Raw genomic sequence first — 20,848 nt, forward strand, 5'->3', positions numbered from 1 at the left:
CTGCTCCAAAATAAGACAACCTCAAGCATCCTACAAAGGTATGTCCAAAATTATTCCTTCCATATTTTTCATTTATCTGTGTGTTTAAAATATTATTAATGCCTTAAATAACTCAAATAAAAGAAGCCAATGACTTTATACAAATGGTACTCCTTAATAAAATAGGCAAAATAGCCATAAATATTAATATCAATTTATTGGAGCAACATGGAAAATTTTCTGGAAATATTTATAAGATCCATACTCTCTTGCAGCCTGATTCAGTACTGTGTGGAACACCAAAAGACGGATGCACTTGTGACGGGGATCACACAATCAGAAAATCCATTCAAAGAAAACAAAGGATGTGTATTAATTTGATGCACTGAATATAATCACCATGAAGTTTTTAATTGAGAAAAATTCATATCACTGAAATGTATTTTTCAATTTCCTGATGTTTAGACTTTGCTTATGTCATCTGGATAATCCCAGAAATACATTAGAGTTGCTTCTTAGAGTAGTATTTCTTACCACGATGATGTTCTCTTTGTTTTTTAAATGTATGAAGACTCCATAAAATATATTTATCACACACAATATTTTTTCTTCTTATTGTATGAAAATTTAACTAGAAAGGGAAAACGAACTGTAACTTGATTATTTTAACCTGGAATATTTTAAATTTTAGATATTTAATAGTTTTTTATAAATCACTTTTCCATATTTGAAATTATTGCAACATGCATTATTCCTTCCTCTTAGGAATATGTAAAATAAATTCTAGTTAATAGTCATTGTTTCTGATTATAAGAAATTATGTTAAAACTTATTGAGCATTATTTATCCATAGTTTATTATATTATTATCATGTGTAAGAATCTAAAGTAAGTTTATAATTTTTGGTCTTTTTTTTCTTCATTTCTTTAGCTGAAATTTTCATGCTGGTAAATATTTTATCTATGTATAGTTACTTTTTTGCAGTCAGGTGAACAGAGAAATATAGGTTATACCACTTATATATATATATAAAGAAAACTGTTGTGCCATCAATAATGTATTTACAAAATTATATTTATATATTATTTCATTTAAATAGTGCAATACAATACACTATATGGTCTTTGGCAGTATTGATTTTATTATTGCTTGAGAAATGCATAAAAATGTTTCCCATTATTCTACTAGGAATCAGTCCCTACTCCAAGTGTAAGTCCATTTTGTACTCAATTATCTATAGAATTCTGGCACCCACATGCACATAAACACAGTATTATAGACACTACAAGTCAAACATCAACATGGAATGAAAATTGTTTGTAATCACTTTAGGCCAACTGTGGGTTCAAATCCCACAATGGCCTAGATGTTTATGGATGTCTTTGGTTGATGATGATTTTCATTGCCTGTTGAGATCACTGCCTTGCTTATTTGATGCTTAAGGTGGCTTGAAGTCTGTTATTTAGTCTCTAGGGCAGAATTTCTAGGTTATTTATCCTTGAATTATACCCATAGTACTAATATGCTGTACATTTATTAACCTGCAAATGGGATTGACATAAAAAAAAGAAAGAAAGAAAGACTGTTTTCATAAAAGTAACAAGTTTCTTATAAACAAATACAAATCTTATTTGTATACAGTGTAACAGTTCAGATTTGATTGTAAACCTTCAAATCTCTTTAACATTTTACAAGGATGTAAACAAAACCTTTTCAAAGTTTCATATTGCACATATAAGTACAGGTAACCCTCGTATAATGCGGATGTTAGGTTCCACAGAAATGCTGCGTTAAATAAATTGCGTTATGTGCGACTCAGATCACACAGAAAAAGTAGGGTTATGTTCTGAAATCGTTTTTTTTTTTTTTTTTTTAATTATATAAACAACAATGACATATCCAACAAAAAATATTTTTATTTAATTAAGGTAATTCATGTAAGTTAAGAAAACATAAACTATGAAACAAAATACATAGCATAAACTTATAAAAATACAAATTGCATGTAAACTTTATTGCCCATAATGCATAAATGTTTTAGGCAAAATAAAATAAAGTGCAGATTTTAATCGTCATCACTGTCTTCAAAACGAACATTTCGTAGATGTTCTTTATTTATGAGTGTCAGAACGTCGTCATCACTTGAAATTTCTTGGACATCATTAGTATAATTCTCATTGCATACTTCGGCTGGTTTAGTTATCAAGAAGTCCTTCCTTACCACTATGCTGCAATTTTTTATTACGTTCGTAATATGGAGCTAAACAAATATCCAGTTGTCTCCTGAATTTTCCAGAGCACTCCATTGAGGGACCATTATCCGTAAAATAATGTCCTAACTTTCTAGCCAAGTCCAATCCGTCTGCTAATTTCTTTAACGGATTCATCACAATCAGAATCTTCGGCAGAACTTTCCCTGCCATTTGGTTGGATGTTATCTATTAATTGTACCAATTCCTTTTCATTTAAATATGTTTCCCCATCAATTAATTCACTAATTTCATTTTCAACCATATCGCAAAAAGTGGCCATTACTATAAAAATAATTTTTTTACATAAAAAAAGCATTACATATTGTATGTAACTTACCAGAAAATAAAGTGCTCAGCTTGAGATTAAGACACATGATTTTTCCTGGCAGAAAACGAAGATAATTTTCAACCATAAACACTTTCTACGGTAAACAATTGACGTACATGCATGCTAAAGGGTATTTTCGCTAATCGCTACTTATAACAAATGCAAATTTAACTAATATAAAATTTGATTTTTAATTCACGTAGTGAAAAATATATGAAAAGATAAAGGGTTACTATAATTTGTAGACCGTGTTTTTATCGAAACTGTGTCGAACAAGGGTTACTACAATTTGTAGACCGCGTTGTATAAGTACCGTGTTATACGAGGGTTACCTGTACATTATATGTATAATTTTTATGGAAATCACTAAAAGGTTGGAAGCATTAGCCAGTGAAAATGTCTACAACTGTGTTTGCTATTTCATTCTTCTTGTAAGTGAGGTAGTTATGCACTGCAGACTTAATGTATTTTTTGTTTTGTTATAATAAATAACTGTTATAAATTTGTAAACATTGAGTTTTCAAGTATACCACAGTGGGATTTAGGCCCACATGCTTACATTGAAAGTTGCTATGTATAACTTCCCTATATCACAAAAATGTAGAGAAGAGCTTTTCTACATTCTAGAAAAACTCTGAAGACTCACAAAAACATGCATTATATATATATTGGAATTTTCTTTAAAATCGCAACATTAAAAAATATGAATGTAATCCCTTTATTGCATTTATTTATAGTGATTTATGCTCATAACATTTTTATAACAAGATAAGTAAGTTGAATTGCTATTCCAACCAATTGGTCTTCACAGATATGGAAAATTCTGTATTAGAAATCAATCCTGCAGAAATCAGTGGGCTTGCCCGTCTTAGATTATTTTCCATAGTTTCTAGTATAATTTCAGTTATATTGAATTTTAATGCTTTCCAATTATTTTAAATTTTATAACAGTACTAAGTTCACTTAGCAAAGAAATTATAAGCAATCATTATCAAATTCCTGATATGTACTGGATATTGCGATAGCATCACGTGATTAAATTTACATTATTATTAACTTCCTCTGAACAGTTTTTCTCCAAATTATTCTGTTATTTTTCAGAGCTCCAGTATTGTCATATGTTATATTTAAGTCAAATAGGACAGTGCTTCCCGAACTTATGGATGCCAAAGGCCCCCTTTGGAAAAATTAAAATATTTTATGGCCCCCATCGAAAAAAAAATCATAATATAAGACATTATTATTATAATATTTATTGTATTTATATTCAAGATTTTGCATTTGTAAGCTTTTTTTTGTGCTTATCAATATGAATGAAACTTATATGAATAAGCATATATTTATTAATATTCATTAAGCGCTGAAATACGCAGGAAGCAAAATTTATGAACCAACACCAATGTGTGATTTTTTCCATTAAAATATAAAAAATAACATAAAAGAAATAATAAAAATTAAATACGTTTCTTTTAAGATTAAAAAAAATTGTCTTAAAACATTTTAAATTTGTTTTCATTATTTCATGGCCTCCTTGGGGGCCGTATATAGTTTGGGAAGCGCTGATCTAGGACACTTCATACTGCATCAAACCATGGAACTTGTTCTTCCTCTGAGCATATTCTCTGTGTTTTCCCATTCTAAATGAGCACTGTAGATTTGTTCTCAGACATTCTTAACAGTGCCAAGGACCATCCCAATATATACTATACCTTGGGAAGATGCAACAGCACCAGAATACTGATGTAATAGCTTCATTTTTGATGCTATGCTACCATTGATACTGTTTTCTCCCTGATGCACTAATTTTTCTCAAAACTCTGTGGATCTCTAGTATTTGATCAGTTGCTCTACTTCTAACCTCACTCACAGATGTTTCAGTTAAACTTAGTTTCAGCACTTGCTTGTATATACTGGTTTAGTGTTTTGAGTGATTTCTCTTATTTCATACCAATTTAACTGGTTCCACACCATACTAGCTTAGCTTATTCTGTTTTTATTTCCATATTTAGTTTGCCATCTCCACTAAACATAGTGCCTAATACTGAAATATTTTACTTGTTCTGTAAGTTCATGGTTTATCTGCTTTCATGATTCATCAAGAATGCAGTTGAAGTTTTCCCATCTTCCTGCCATTTTCATAGTTTTTGTCTTTTTATTGCTGATATTAAGACCAAATTTGTTACCACAGTTATTGAGTATAGATAAAAGAATTCTGTGATGGATTTACTTAGGAGCACAATTATCATCTGCATAAAGTAAAAATATTTTGCTTCATATACTGTTGACTACACCAATAATTATATCCTCCTGTTGGCTTATTGTGCTGTTATAAAACATCTAGTAACTTTGCTAATAATATAGAATCTTACATATCTTCACATCTGGGTTAGAAGGTACATAAACATTCAGTGAACTTCTAAGTATGAATTTTAGACTAATGAAACATGTTTTATTTATAAAGAAAACTTTAAAATTTCCATCTCAAAAATCAAGTCTCACAACATGTAATTTATTGATACTTCCCAGAACATCTTAAGACAGTAATAAAATTTCCTTAATACAAATATAACAAAGGAATATATGACAGATTCTCCTAAAGCCAAATCAAACATGGATTTTCACTGTCTGTACCTTTTAATTAGAGAAACATGACATTTGCATGTAATACTTGAAACTGTATGCAAGCCTTGAATCCTTTTGAGGTAGCTGCGTATATAAATGCATTCAAAATAGGTTTTTTTGTGCAGAGTTGTGAATGATTGGAATGCCTTGCGTGAGAGTGTGGTGTCTGCAAGTAGTTTGAGTGTGTTTAAGACACGGTATGATGAGATGTGTGTGTGTGATAAAAGGACCTCCCAGATGAGTCTTTGACTCCATGAGGTAATAAAAATATAAATTCAGGTTTACATAAAATTCTAAGAATTTGAAGTAATTTTTCTTGTATTCTAACAAAACTACTTAAAAAAACTGAAAGGAATATATAGATTATTTCTTTTTCACAACAAAAATAAGAATATATTACCTATGCCATATTCTGAATAAAAGTTAGAATATACTGATGTCATTTATAACAATGACTAGACTACAAATCTATTTCCTTAAACATTCACACTGAAATTTTGTTAGTGCCACTTCACTAGAATCACATTTTATTTTATAACATGGAATCCTTAATTAGAAGAAAAGTTTTTTGACACCATTATAAGTGAATGCTGAAAATTTCACCATTTCAACCTATGGTGAATAAATACCTGCTGATTAGGATCACCAGGAAGAAACTATTTCTTAAAATTCTCTCTCCCCACCCCCCTTTCTGCTTTCACCCAATTACATGACTTTCAACAAATCCAATTGGCCAGTTATGTAAACAACTCTTCCAGATGAAATGTCTTACTTGGGCATTGCATGCTATGCATTATTTTTACAAAATAAATAAATCTCTACAAATTCTAAATAAATTAAACAGATTAATTCAATAACAGTATCTATAATATAAATTGTAGTTCAGTTATCTTACATAAGAGTATCTCGGTAATTATTTAAATACAATCATTAATTTCTCATATATAAATAATTACCAAGGTACACACGAAACTGCATATTGCAAATTAAAACACATTCATATATTAACATTCTTTCCATAGGGAAATGTTATATACTTGAATATATCTCCAATTTTGATATCAGGCCACTTTTCTTCAACAAATTTATCTGGTATTGATCACATTTTTGAAAAGTATCTAAATGTTGAGCTCCAGGACTGACCTTGTCGCTATGTATACTTTTATGTTCACAGCTGAAATGGAATTGACATAAAAAAGACAGTTTTCATAAAAGTAACAAGTTACAAATCTTATTTGTATTGGGAGCACTTTGGAGATTCATAATAGCATACATGTTGAACTGATTTGAAAATTTTCAAAAACATGCAGTATAACAGTTTATAATATGATTCTTATTACTCTCATTTCTTTAAAATAAATTAAAGATACCATGAAATTATATTCTTGGTTTAATCCTTTATCCAAGTGTAAGCAAACAAAGTTTGTGCCTGAAGTAATTTCAAGACTGGGCAATTTGTATATAGAAAGTAATAACTTCACATCACTTGCCTTTGTATCCTATAATGCATAGCACATATCATACATGTATAATGCTATGCATGTTCTGTAAAGATATGCTAGCATTATTGAGGTCACATTAGTGGGAGCCAGGCCCAAAGGTGATACTAAGGTTGAAGTAATGCAGAAGTCATATTAAAGATGCCAAGAAATTATATTCCTGGCTTAATCCTTTATCCAAATGTAAGCAAACAAAGTTTGCGCCTGAAGTAATTTCAGGACTGGGCAACTTGTATATAGAAACTAATGACTTCAATAAACCACATTCAGTATGATTGAATATAATATCTTGGCATCTTTAACTTGTAGTATAACCAAGTGGAAAAACTTTCACCATCTATCATTAATAAAGCTTGAAACTGGTCTGGATAGTGGCCCTTCCCATAATGCATAGCAGTATGCATGTCTGTAAGGATATGTGCTATGCATTATGGGATACTAAGGCAAGTGATGTGAAGTCATTAGTTTCTATATACAAGTTGCCCAGTCCTAAAATTACTTCAGATGCAAACTTTGTTTGCTTACACTTGGATAAAGAATTAAACCAAGAATTTAATTCTTGGCATCTTTATTTATAGTAACCAAGTGAAAAAAAACTTCGAACTCTCATTTTTTCTACCTCTGGTTCAACTGACGTTTTTCTAACTACATGAAAAAAAAAAAGAGTGTAAAAGTTGTGCTGGAATAAGAGTTATAAAAAGTAGAAAAAATGTACCTCTCATTAAATCTGACTGTTTTCTTGTGAGACCAGTTAAAACCAAAGCCAACTACAACATTCAAACAGTAATAGAATAAAAGGGTTAAATAAACTAAAAAGTTATATGCATATAGATATTGTTATCATTTGCATGAGGTACTGTTCAGATGAACAGAATAATGTCCTTAATTCATATCCATGATATTCTAAATGCTACATGGTTGTGATGCATCAGAAAGAACCAAGCATAGTTTAGTATAAGTCCTTTACTTTTATTGAAGCAGAAAAGCTATTGAAAACATAAATTGCAATAGAAGCGCTAAAATAAGGTCTGCCTAAACTGAACAATAGTTGTGGTAAATTTGGTATGAAAATCACCACTGAAAATAGGCAGAAACTAAAATCATCAACTTGAATGGAAAACTTAAAGATTTTCTATTCAAGTGAAGATGGCAAGTTACATATGGAAATAGACAATAGAATAAACAAAGCTGGTATTATGGGTCAGTTGCAGTAATTTATATGGATTAAAAGTAAAATTAGCCAAAATACTAAACTAAGTAAAGCAAGCATGTTAAAAATTGGGATATTAGGAAATAACATTGGTAGTATTCAGGGATATGTCAGCAGAGCTAATATATAAGGTTTGTATGGTCACTAAAATAAAATGAGAGAGGAAAGATTAGTAAAACAAGCATTCTTTGCCAGGATGGCAAGAAAAAGACAAAGAAGTCCAAGATCTAGGTGGATTGAGGAGTGTTTTGTAAGAGCTCCTGCAGTCACAGCTGATTAATATAGATCTGATAATATTGTGTGAATAAGAGATAACAGATGAAACTTGTTGATAGGAAATTAGTAATGATACAGATTTTTCATGTAGTGTTATCACAGTATCCTGCACACTTAAGGGAGTGTCAGGAAGTTGATGATTCTGATGTTTTCTGCTAAAGATTTTTCTGAATCTCTCAACTTAATTTCCTGTGTGGAATGCAAAATTCAAGTTTTTGTTGACGTGTTGTTCTATGCTGATTTTCCCAGAAGCATACATATCGTGCCTAGCAGGGTACATAAGCATGGGATTTCATAAATTCCAGGTTTTTAGTGAGGATTTAGATGGATATAAAAGTAGGGACATTTTGTTGAGGAGGGGTGATGAAAGCTACCTTTACTTCCTGCTGCTGCAGCATCTTTCTAATTATATGCATTGTTCAATATATTGTACGGTTATAGAGCTTCTGCAGTCACAGCTGATTAACACATCCTCATGCAACTGCAGCACTAAATTTTTTCTATTTTATATTTTTATAACCATTTTGCGATAGTTACACTTATCCTGGCCTTGGTTTTATTCATGAGAATAGACATTGGTTTACTCATTTGAGAAACCACCTAGTCCAAGCACCAAGCTTGAACTAGGTGGTTTCTTCATTTCATAGTCATCTTCAGTGCAACCAAGTTCACTTCCTGTTATCAGATAGACCAGCTCTATATTTTCAGAGAGAGACATTTACTTCGTCTTTCCTGGTAAAAGCACATATCGCCGATTTTCTCTGGACTCATAAGCGATACACTTTCATTGTCACTTTCAGGTAGTACACAAGTGACTTCCAAAAAATTCTTCTTAATGAGCAAAGAGGTGTGTATAATCAGTGAACCCTTTCCCATTGACTTACTTCAACCACTCTGTCATAGACGATGGTCTATGTCATCATTCTTGTCTGTTCTGTGGATAGAAGAGATTCCATCTTCTATGGATACCTCTACAGGTACTTCCATCGAATGAACATTCAGTATATCTGTTGGATAAAGAGGATTTACCCAATCCTGTTAAAATCAACATACACAAGAAAATCAATTGTAGAAATAACTCTATTAAAGATAATATATATTGTTCGGCTTATGGACAACTTGATGGCTGCAGTTGTCTGCCATACCCTCTTCCTCGGATACACATCCATACAAAAAATAGAATTACAATTTGTGGCAATTTAGCAATACATATTTATTACTATATATAAGATATTTGAATATACACAGTATAATTTATATTACATGTCAAGATGCTTAAATGAATCATATGCTTTTTGATATTGAGAAGGATTTGAAAAGTGACACAGCTATTTGCTGATGATGCAAAGATAGGTAGGGTAATCAGGAAGGTTGCTGTATGCAACTTGCAGAATGATTTGAATAAGCTGTAATTGTGAGCATGGGAAGATGGATGTCACTTTAATGTCAGTAACTGCAAAGTCATTCACTTCGGAGTGATTAGATATATGTCGTATTATATTGGTGGCATTATGCTTGAAGAAACTGATGAGGTTAGGGATCTTGGAATGTTAGTAGATAGGAAGTTGAAGTTCAGTGGCCGTGCAGCAAAGATTGCAAATACAACTCAAAAGATAATTGCAATGCTGAAACGAACATTCACATGTAAAGATAAGGATGTCATTTTGCCTCTTTACAAGACCTTGATAAGACCTCACTTGGACTATTGTGTGCAGGTCTAGTCTCCTCGTTTCCGTTGCGATTCTGATATATATTGAAGAGAGTGTTAAAAATAATATCAAGATTATGGAATACTAATTATGAAGACATATATATATATATATAATATATTTGAATATACACAGTATAATTTATATTACATGTCAAGATGCTTAAATGAATCACATATGCTTTTTGATATTGGGAAGGTTTTGAAAAGTGACATACAGCTATTTGCTGATGATGCAAAGATAGGTAGGGTAATCAGGAAGGTTGCTGTATGCAACTTGCAGAATGATTTGAATAGGCTGTAATTGTGAGCATGGGAAGATGGATGTCACTTCAATGTCAGTAACAGCAAAGTCATTCACTTCGGAGTGATTAGATATCCAATGTCGTATTATATATTGGTTGGATTATGCTTGAAGAAACTGATGAGGTTAGGGATCTTGGAATGTTAGTAGATAGGAAGTTGAAGTTCAGGGGCCATGTAGCAAAGATTGCAAATACAACTCAAAAGATATAATAAATTTAGTTTAATTCTTTATCCAAGTGTGAGCAAACAAAGTTTGCACCTGAAAGTATCTTCAGGACTGGGGTAAGGTGGTACAACACCGGGAAACTCCTTGCAAAGGTGGAGCAAGCTACCAACACTCCTATCTCAGTATCTCCCATAATGCAAAACACATCTCCTTGCGGATATGTCTAATGTTATGGATTAAGGGAAGGGCCACAACCCATACTAGTTTTGACCTTTATTGAGGTCTCTTCCGTGGGAGCCAGGCCCAAGTGGAGATACCAGGCAGAAGCATTAACAGGTCATCTCTACCTATAGGAGTTGCCAATTGGTGTGCCACCCTTTTTTAATAAATTACTCTGGATTTAGAGAAAGATGTTGAAAGTTTATTTTTCACTTGGTTAGAGTATAATAAATTTAGTTTAATCCTTTATCCAAGTGTGAGCAAACAAAGTTTGTGCCTGAAAGTATCTTCAGGCCTGGGGTAAGGTGGTTGCAAAGAGTGCTCCCGGTGTTGTACCACCTTACCCCAGTCCTGAAGATACTTTCAAGTGCAAACTTTGTTTGCTCACACTTGGATAAAGGATTAAACTAAATTTATTATACTTTAACCAAGTGAAAAATAAACTTTCAACAACTCAAAAGATAATTGCAATGCTGAAACGAACATTCACATGTAAAGATAAGGATATCATTTTGCCTCTTTACAAGGCCTTGATAAGACCTCACTTGGACTATTGTGTGCAAGGAGGTCTGGTCTCCTCGTTTCCATTGTGGTGCTGATATATATAGTGAAGAGAGTGTTAAAAATGATATCAGGATTTAAAAAAAAAAAAATCAGCTAACGCCTTTTTATTCCCATATACAGGGAGTAGGCGAGGCCATTTAGCCCTATCTAACTTTTGGAGACTGAGTGGGCAGTTCAATCTCCACTGGTACCAATCAGAGATAGATGGCCCAAGGCTATCACTAATTATGCGGTATACAGTGAAGAGAGACGGCTCAAATGTGCCGCCATCTCGTGGTCCCTAACCCTAACACAATATATTTAATGTCTGAAATAATGTGGGTTCTACGGTCGATTTTCTTGAGTTTACAGGACGAAAAACCCGCTTGCCCATGCCAGAGATCGACTAACTCGGGAACCAGTCGAAAAAAGGCTTAGAAAAATTTCCTCTAGTCGCCGACTAAACTCGAAACCAAGTCTTCCTTCGTGCGGCCAAGCGCGGTGGTGTGTAAACGCCACATCCACTGAGCTTTGAACTGGTGAGTGATTTGAATGGATTGCCATTTTGTTTAAATCCATGAAGTATTATTATTCATGCAGTCAAAGGACTCATGGCAAGAGACTGATATTAAGTAGTATTCACACAATACCTATCATCCTGTGCTTACAATTATTCTGTTAGGGCACTCCCAACTACCTCTGGCAGTCCATTTCACTCAGGCTCGATATCAGGATTATGGAATACTAATTATGAAGACATTAAAAATTGTAAGTTGCAGACACTAGAAAGAAGGGTGATATGACTGAGACTTACAAACTTCTGAAAGGGTCATACAGGATTTCAATTTATGGAGGGTAGGGAAAGGACAAGAGGGCATCCTTTAAAGCTGAGAATGAATGCTGTTAAGAAAGGGGTGAGATCTAGATTTTCCTCTCATAGGGTGGTGAGTGATTTGAACGGATTGCCATTGGATGTGAATGCAAGCAGTGTGAATGAATTTAAGAATAAGTATGATAGCTGGTACATGTAGTATGTGGCCTACTATATATATATATATAGATAGATGTTTGTTTAAAGGAATAAAAGGCTGTAAGCTGATTTATATCTTTACAAAAATTTGCTTAACTACCATAGTTCTTGGAGATTCCATAGCTCAATTGTTTTCAAACATGCCTTAGTCAGAAAGACCTGTTTTGTTTTGTTTAAATCCAGTCTAGGATTGAAATCCATGAAGTATTATTATTCATGCAGTCAAAGGACCTCATGGCAAGAGACCGATATTAAGTAGTATTCACACAATACCTATCATCCTGTGCTTACAATTATTCTGTTAGGGCACTCCCAACTACCTCTAGCAGTCCATTTCACTCATTCTCACTTTCTAAGAAAAGAACTTAGTCTGTACACCTTTACTATCCATACTGTTACAAAATTCCCAAGGGCTAATGTTCTCCACGTACGCCTCATGTATTTAAAATTTTTTTTGTGTTGATCTTATAGGTTCTCTTTAGCACTGCATAAGTTTCTATAATATACCTTCTCCTGCACCTGTCGCCAGATTGGACACTTCTGCATCCTCTACCATCTCCCTATCTCCAAGAAGCCCAGGTCACCAAATATGTGCACAGTAGTCAAGATATAGCCGAATTGTGGCCTTATAAAGAGATAAGAAAAGCTTTCTGTTTTTATTTGTTATTGCGTTCTGCAACATGCAAGTTATCCTTTTAGCTATTCACCAACACTTGCGATAGATCCTCTGAACTTCACTTTCGTCCCTTGGTCTCTAGCCTTGCGAATTTCCAGTCATCTAGTACCAATAATATGATACAAAATAGTAACCTTTTCATCCCAAAGTATGTTATCTTATATTTTACATTTAATTGACGACATCCCTTTTTTTTCACACTGCCAATTGATTTAAATCATCCTGTAGGATGGGTACACTTTTATCAACTATTGCCATCCAGTTGGCATTGTCAGCAAACAACTGAATATTCTCCCAGAAATTGTCCGCAGTGCCATTATGCAAATTAAAGACTAGTTTCCCTAGTACAGAGCCCTGAACTACTTACCTCATTCACCTTGATTCCACTCCACTATACTACCCTCTGATCTGTCTGTCAGCACCCCTGCCTCCCTCATTCTACTGTCATTTTATTATACACTGGTGTCCACAAGCTAAGGAAGAACTACATTTTTACCTGTATATGAAAACAAAATTAATGACTACAGTCAAATGTGGACAGAAATTTATTGCCAGCATACTAATAAATCATATTACACAAAAATGTGTTATAAATTTCGTAGAAATTAAACTGAAGTACGTTTTTTTGGTTTACGAAATTAAACTGAAGTACGTGTAGCTGAAGAAGTGGTATTTGCACTCCTCAGCCCTAAAAAACCCAAAGAAAGAACCTCATTAATTCGATTCTAGTCACCAACGAGACAACTTTTTTCGGCCGGTCCCCGACGAAGTCGATCTCTGGCGTGGGTAAGCGGGTTTTTCGTCCTGTAAAACTCGAGGAAATCGATGGTAGAACCCCACACTATTTCAGACATTAAAAAAAAACGTGTTAGGGTTAGGGACCACGCGATGGTGGCACATGTTTAGCCATCTCTTCACTATGGGTTGGTAAATTAGTGATAGCCTTGGACCAGCTATTTCTGATTGGCTACCAGTGGAGATTGAACTGCCCACTCAGTCTCCAAAAGTTAGAAAGGGCTAAAACGGCCTCACCTACTACCTATAAGGGAATAAAAGGCTAGCTGATTGTTTAACAAATTTGCTAAGGAAGTAGTTAAGGAACTAATGTACAGTGATTACAGAAAACAATGACGAGAGACATTTCAATATGAAATATGTCCACCTAGAACTGCAATGCAGCTCTCACAACGTTGCACCATGCTTAGCGCTAAGTGATTCAGGAGTTCTTGAGGCAGACTGACCCACTCCTTCAGAGCAAGGATAAGGACTTGTTTATTTTCTTGAGTGGAATTTTTGAGCAGCAATACGTCTCCTTATTGCACTACAGACATGTACTATGAGTTGAAATCGGGGAGCATGCTAGTCACTTGATTCAATTATTCTCGGTCTCCAGAAGTATCGCCACTGTTCGTGTACGATGTGGTGTGGATATGTTATTCATAAAAATGAATTCTTTGCCTACAGCACCATGGCACAATCGAACATGACGTTGAAGAACTTCTTTGCAATATCGTTCGACCGTTCATTAAGCATAACACCTCCCCACACCATGACACTGTCGTATCTATTCCTTTCAAGAATATTCTCGCGATGGTAAGCGATGCCACTTTCACGCTAGATCTAGTGTCATCTACAATCGGAGTAAAGACTAAAACGACCCTCATCTGTAAAGAATACATTAGCTTATTGGTCCAGTACAACTTTTATGGATACAACACCATTGTAAACATGTCTCTACGATGAGCTGTGAATAAAGGAATGCAGACTACAGGCCTTTGGGCATATAGGCCTACTGGTTGCAGACGTCTTGCCACAGTTTGTTTAGATATCCGCTATCCTGTGCTTCAATGGAGCCGACTATTGCAACTGAACTCGCTTACTATTTTGTTGTTATAACTAAAAATCTGTCTTCATGCTCCGTGGTAGGGCGAGGGTGACCTCTCAGCAAATGACTGTAACACATTCCATTGGTTTGAAACGCTTTCCAGAGCCCGGATACCGGATACTATGTGAGATTCCAAACTCTCTGGAAATATCAGTAATACTTCTAATACTTCTCCCCGTTTGAAATGAGATGTTCTTTGAGACTTTACCAGACATTCTAGTTAGCAACTTTATTCCTTCATGTAGAGTTTCCTTCAAACAATGATTTGAAAATTTGAATAGGCTTTCTATTCGAAATCGTCATTTATACATATTACTGCAAACTGATTCGTCTGAATTTGCAATTGTAATTTTCAGAAATACTTTCCGCCTTTAGGTTTTGGACACATGCAAAATGTGAATCAATTACTAAGGCAGAACCTACCTTTGAGAAAGTCATGTCATTATTATAGGTATCATATACCTACCTACTCACTTCAGAATTTTAATATTTACCAACTTTTCCAGTACTTTCATCACTTCAGATATACCAACGGGCCTGAAATTTGATACTTGTTTTGGAATCACCTTTATGTAATAGAACTCTCTTGCCCTTTCCTTAGAAAGTTGCCAGGGCCAACACTTAGATTAAACAACTTTGTCAGAAGCACTGACAGTTCTCTTATACATTCTCGCGAAATGACATGCTGTCCAGTCTCACTACTGCATTCACATTGATATTTTCAAGTACACTAAGTACTTCCAGTTCGTTTACCTCAATTATCACAGCAATCTCTCTCACATCGCTCACTGTAAAGTCTCCACCTGGATGATACACCCTTGCAAGATCACTTAGTAACTCAGTTCTGTTTCTGTCACCTTACATGATCAATGTTTCTCTTAATGGCTACGTAGGCTAAAAACTCTTTTGGATATACTATCGCCTGCTTAGTTAATTTTTTCTCATGATCTAATTTAGCCTTTCTTACCATTCTAGTTAACCTTCTTGCCTGTGTTTTGCATTGTTCATGAACATGCTGATTACCTTATCGTTTAAGTTCCTTTCCACAATGCTTTCTTTTTCTGCAGCTCCTGCTTTATATTGCTATTCATCTGCTTAATCCCTAGTCGCTTTATCCCCCTGACCCTAGGTATGCAATTTGATACTACCTCTCTCAAACAATCCCTGACAACGATTCATGCACTACTTGCATCCATTAATTATAGTTTGTTATATAACGGCACTGCTTCAAGCTTCCAACTAAGTTTGCCATAATCTCCAGTTTTTCAGTTCCACATAAATCCATTCAGGACTGAGAATTCCACATGTTGATCAACTTCTCAGAACTGTATGTTCACTTTTCCTAATCGGAGGTAAAGTTGTTACTGGAATTATAAATAGATAACCTAATGCTCTCATCAAGCTCCTTATCATTTCTATCATGTGCTTTTTCAGGTAATTATCCCTCACTAACTGTTATGACTAATGATAAATTTGACTCGAACCCAAATGGAAGATCCTTTCTGGATAGCTTTTGTGAAGAACATCTTAACACCTTGGAGATGTCATGTAAAAAACAAAAAAATTAAAAAAAAACAACTAACATCTTTTTGTTCCCCTATAGGGAATAGGCGAGGCCGTTTTAGCCCTATCTAACTTCTGAGTGGGCAGTTTAATCTCCACTGGTAGCCAATCGGCAATAGCTGGCCCAAGGCTAGCACTAATTAATCGGTATGCAGTGAAGGCAGCGGCTAGCAAGTGCCGCCATCTCGTGGTCCCAAACACAATATTTTTAATGTCTGAAAATAGTGTGGGTTCGACGGCCGATTTTCTTGGGTTTACGGGAAAAAACCTGCTTGTCCGTACCAGAGATTGACCATCTCGAGAACCGGTCGAAAAAAGCTTAGAAAAATGTTCCTCCAGTCGGCGACTAGACTCGAATTTATGCCTTTCTTCGTGCAGGCAAGCGCCGAAGAGTGCAAATGCCACTTCTACTCAGCTACACAGGCCATAATGATGATGATGAACATCTGTACTTATACTGCGCACACCACAACATACATATTAACAAACTTCCCATTTCAGATTTACTCATTACATTGGGCTCTAATATAGAATTTTTTTTCATATCACATTTGTTTAACTTTTAAATATTTTCTTAAGTTCAACACCTTGTGATAATAGTAATGGCGGTTGTTCACAAATTTGTTTGATGTCTCTAAGCAAGCCATATTATTCCTGTGCTTGTGCAACTGGTGTATGCCTTTTGGATGATGGTAAAACTTGTGCAAATGGTAGGTATTATGTCAGCAAAGAAGGAGGCTGTGTAAAGCACTGGCGAACATAAACTGGGATATTCTTGGACATTCTGAAACAAATATAGAAGAAGAAAGTATATGTAAAGTATACTTTACATATACAACTGGTGGAGATCATGATGGAGCAGGAGTTGGAACTATGGTCCATAAAAGATGAAAAAAAAAAAACATTCTTGAACTTAAACAAGTTTCCCAGAGAATTATAGCGCAGGTTGAAAATCAATAAGCAGTGTGAATTAAGTACTGTATGATACAAATATATGCTCTAATCTCCAACGATTCGGATGAAGAAATTAACAATTTCTAAGAGGTTCTCGCCAACACTTTCAACGACAGTGCCTGTCGCTGGAAAAGTGTGATGGGCGACTTTAACTGTAAAGTAGGCAAAACCAATAGGGAGAAAGTGCTTTATGTGCGAAAGGCATGGGCCAAAGAAATGAGAGAGCACAAAGATTTGTTGAATGCGCAGAAAGCGAGCGATAGTATATAGGAAGTACTTTCTTTAAAAAGTAAACTAAAGGAAAATGGAAATGCATATCACCAAATGCAGAAGCTCAGCTACACAGGCCATAATGATGATGATGAACATCTGTACTTATACTGCGCACACCACAACATACATATTAACAAACTTCCCATTTCAGATTTACTCATTACATTGGGCTCTAATATAGAATTTTTTTTCATATCACATTTGTTTAACTTTTAAATATTTTCTTAAGTTCAACACCTTGTGATAATAGTAATGGCGGTTGTTCACAAATTTGTTTGATGTCTCTAAGCAAGCCATATTATTCCTGTGCTTGTGCAACTGGTGTATGCCTTTTGGATGATGGTAAAACTTGTGCAAATGGTAGGTATTATGTCAGCAAAGAAGGAGGCTGTGTAAAGCACTGGCGAACATAAACTGGGATATTCTTGGACATTCTGAAACAAATATAGAAGAAGAAAGTATATGTAAAGTATACTTTACATATACAACTGGTGGAGATCATGATGGAGCAGGAGTTGGAACTATGGTCCATAAAAGATGAAAAAAAAAAAACATTCTTGAACTTAAACAAGTTTCCCAGAGAATTATAGCGCAGGTTGAAAATCAATAAGCAGTGTGAATTAAGTACTGTATGATACAAATATATGCTCTAATCTCCAACGATTCGGATGAAGAAATTAACAATTTCTAAGAGGTTCTCGCCAACACTTTCAACGACAGTGCCTGTCGCTGGAAAAGTGTGATGGGCGACTTTAACTGTAAAGTAGGCAAAACCAATAGGGAGAAAGTGCTTTATGTGCGAAAGGCATGGGCCAAAGAAATGAGAGAGCACAAAGATTTGTTGAATGCGCAGAAAGCGAGCGATAGTATATAGGAAGTACTTTCTTTAAAAAGTAAACTAAAGGAAAATGGAAATGCATATCACCAAATGCAGAAGCTCAGCTACACAGGCCATAATGATGATGATGAACATCTGTACTTATACTGCGCACACCACAACATACATATTAACAAACTTCCCATTTCAGATTTACTCATTACATTGGGCTCTAATATAGAATTTTTTTTCATATCACATTTGTTTAACTTTTAAATATTTTCTTAAGTTCAACACCTTGTGATAATAGTAATGGCGGTTGTTCACAAATTTGTTTGATGTCTCTAAGCAAGCCATATTATTCCTGTGCTTGTGCAACTGGTGTATGCCTTTTGGATGATGGTAAAACTTGTGCAAATGGTAGGTATTATGTCAGCAAAGAAGGAGGCTGTGTAAAGCACTGGCGAACATAAACTGGGATATTCTTGGACATTCTGAAACAAATATAGAAGAAGAAAGTATATGTAAAGTATACTTTACATATACAACTGGTGGAGATCATGATGGAGCAGGAGTTGGAACTATGGTCCATAAAAGATGAAAAAAAAAAAACATTCTTGAACTTAAACAAGTTTCCCAGAGAATTATAGCGCAGGTTGAAAATCAATAAGCAGTGTGAATTAAGTACTGTATGATACAAATATATGCTCTAATCTCCAACGATTCGGATGAAGAAATTAACAATTTCTAAGAGGTTCTCGCCAACACTTTCAACGACAGTGCCTGTCGCTGGAAAAGTGTGATGGGCGACTTTAACTGTAAAGTAGGCAAAACCAATAGGGAGAAAGTGCTTTATGTGCGAAAGGCATGGGCCAAAGAAATGAGAGAGCACAAAGATTTGTTGAATGCGCAGAAAGCGAGCGATAGTATATAGGAAGTACTTTCTTTAAAAAGTAAACTAAAGGAAAATGGAAATGCATATCACCAAATGCAGAAGTTTTTATTGAAATTGATTATATTATGGTGAACAACATGGAAATGCTACAAGATGTATCTGTTATCAACCAGTTTAATTATGTAGTGATCATAGGCTAGTGAGAGAATGGATAAAAGGAAAGGAAAAGAAATAAAGAAAAAAAATCAGTAAATAATGGAAGGAAAGCTGAATGAAGGAAATACCTTCAGCAATAACAGAAGTTACTAAAAGTTTAAGAAAAGCATATCAGTAAGTAGCACTTTTAGAAAAATTTATTTTAAGGCCACTTGAACTAATCAGAAAAATGGAATTAAGGAGAAGTAGACACATTAGTACGAAAGACAATATAGAATTTGTGGAAATGCGAAAGTTAGAGAAGAAATCAAAAATGATATCAGAAAATATAAGTTAAGAACGATTCAGAACATAACAGAAAACACGATTCTGAAAATGATCAAACAAGGATTAAATGGAAGGCAAAATCGGATTTCAAAATTTAAAAATAAGCAAGGAATAATAGAATACAATGCAATACAACAGAGAGGAAATAATGAAAATATAGTGAGTTTTATAGGCACACAGGCAAGGAAACATATGAATCTCTACTATATTTATATGAGGCTGATACAGAACCACCCATCGTGATGGAAGACTTGTGGAAAACTCTCGAGTCAGCAAAAAATAATAAACTCTTGAAGATGGCATATTAGCAGAACATATAAAATCAGGAGGCACACAATCATAAGGTCATATGTTCTATGATATTTTAACTACGGAAAACAATCCAGTACAGTGGCATAAACCCTTGATTATTTCATTATATAAAAAGGAAAGCAGAGATGATATCAATGGCCAATAAGTTTGCTATCAAAACTGTACAAAACAGTAATATCCACTACATTAAATAGAATCACGTTTTTGGATGTTGCAGAACGAGAAGGATTCAGAGCAAAGATTCTCTGCAACAAATCATCCACACTAGTAGTAAGGCAGGCACTAGTGACCAGATCAAGATAAGATAAGGAATCATGGCGTGATTGGTTGTTCATTCGATGACATCATTCTGTGTAACGTCATGAGTTTGGAATGTTTGGAATTTCCCTGGGGACATATGTGTCAATGGGCTCAGTTCTTGCTTTTTGGTTCGCGTATGGAATTATGGGTGATGGTAGAGATAAGGATTCGTGTTGTGATTGGTGGGACACTAGTGACTAGATGAAGTGTCGTGGGTGTGTGTTGTTTTCAGATGTAGATAAGTGACATCATTTGTTGTTGTCAATAAGTGACGTCATTTGTTAGTTGTAAATTAGTGACGTTGTTGTTTTGAATGGAAAAGGGAGATATATTAGTGGATAAGGATTCGTGTCGTGATTGGTGGGACACTTCTCACCAGATCAAGATAAGGAATCGTGACGTGAATGTTTGTTATGAGATGTAGATAAGTGACGTAATTTGTTAGTTGCAAATAAGTGACATTATTGTTTTGAATGGAAAAGGAAGATATTATTAGTGGATAAGATTCGTGTCGTGATTGGTAGGATACTATGAACAAAACAGGAGTAGGGT

The 20,848-nt window shown here is 34.5% G+C and overlaps 2 protein-coding genes across 2 annotated transcripts in view; one reads left to right on the plus strand and one right to left on the minus strand.

The window, feature by feature from the left end:
• The window catches only part of LOC150092288 (guanine nucleotide-binding protein G(I)/G(S)/G(O) subunit gamma-12-like), a 32,444-nt gene extending 29,375 nt beyond the window's left edge, over positions 1-3,069 (plus strand). Inside the window, exon 2 of the mRNA XM_090414948.1 lies at positions 255-3,069. Coding sequence (XP_090271074.1) covers positions 255-360 — 106 coding nt within the window. The 3' untranslated portion in view covers positions 361-3,069. The remainder of the gene's footprint in view (positions 1-254) is intronic.
• Positions 3,070-13,293: 10,224 nt separating this feature from the next.
• LOC150092289 (coiled-coil domain-containing protein 130 homolog) overlaps positions 13,294-20,848 on the minus strand; it is a 115,851-nt gene continuing 108,296 nt past the window's right edge. The window contains exon 8 of the mRNA XM_090414952.1: positions 13,294-13,310. The gene's annotated coding sequence lies outside the window, so the exon portion shown is untranslated. The remainder of the gene's footprint in view (positions 13,311-20,848) is intronic.

This window comes from Typopeltis vanoorti, chromosome 26, assembly GCF_054136105.1.
Source record: "Typopeltis vanoorti isolate ZY-2024b chromosome 26, IOZ_Tvanoo_1.0, whole genome shotgun sequence".
NCBI classification, from domain to species: domain Eukaryota; kingdom Metazoa; phylum Arthropoda; class Arachnida; order Uropygi; family Thelyphonidae; genus Typopeltis; species Typopeltis vanoorti.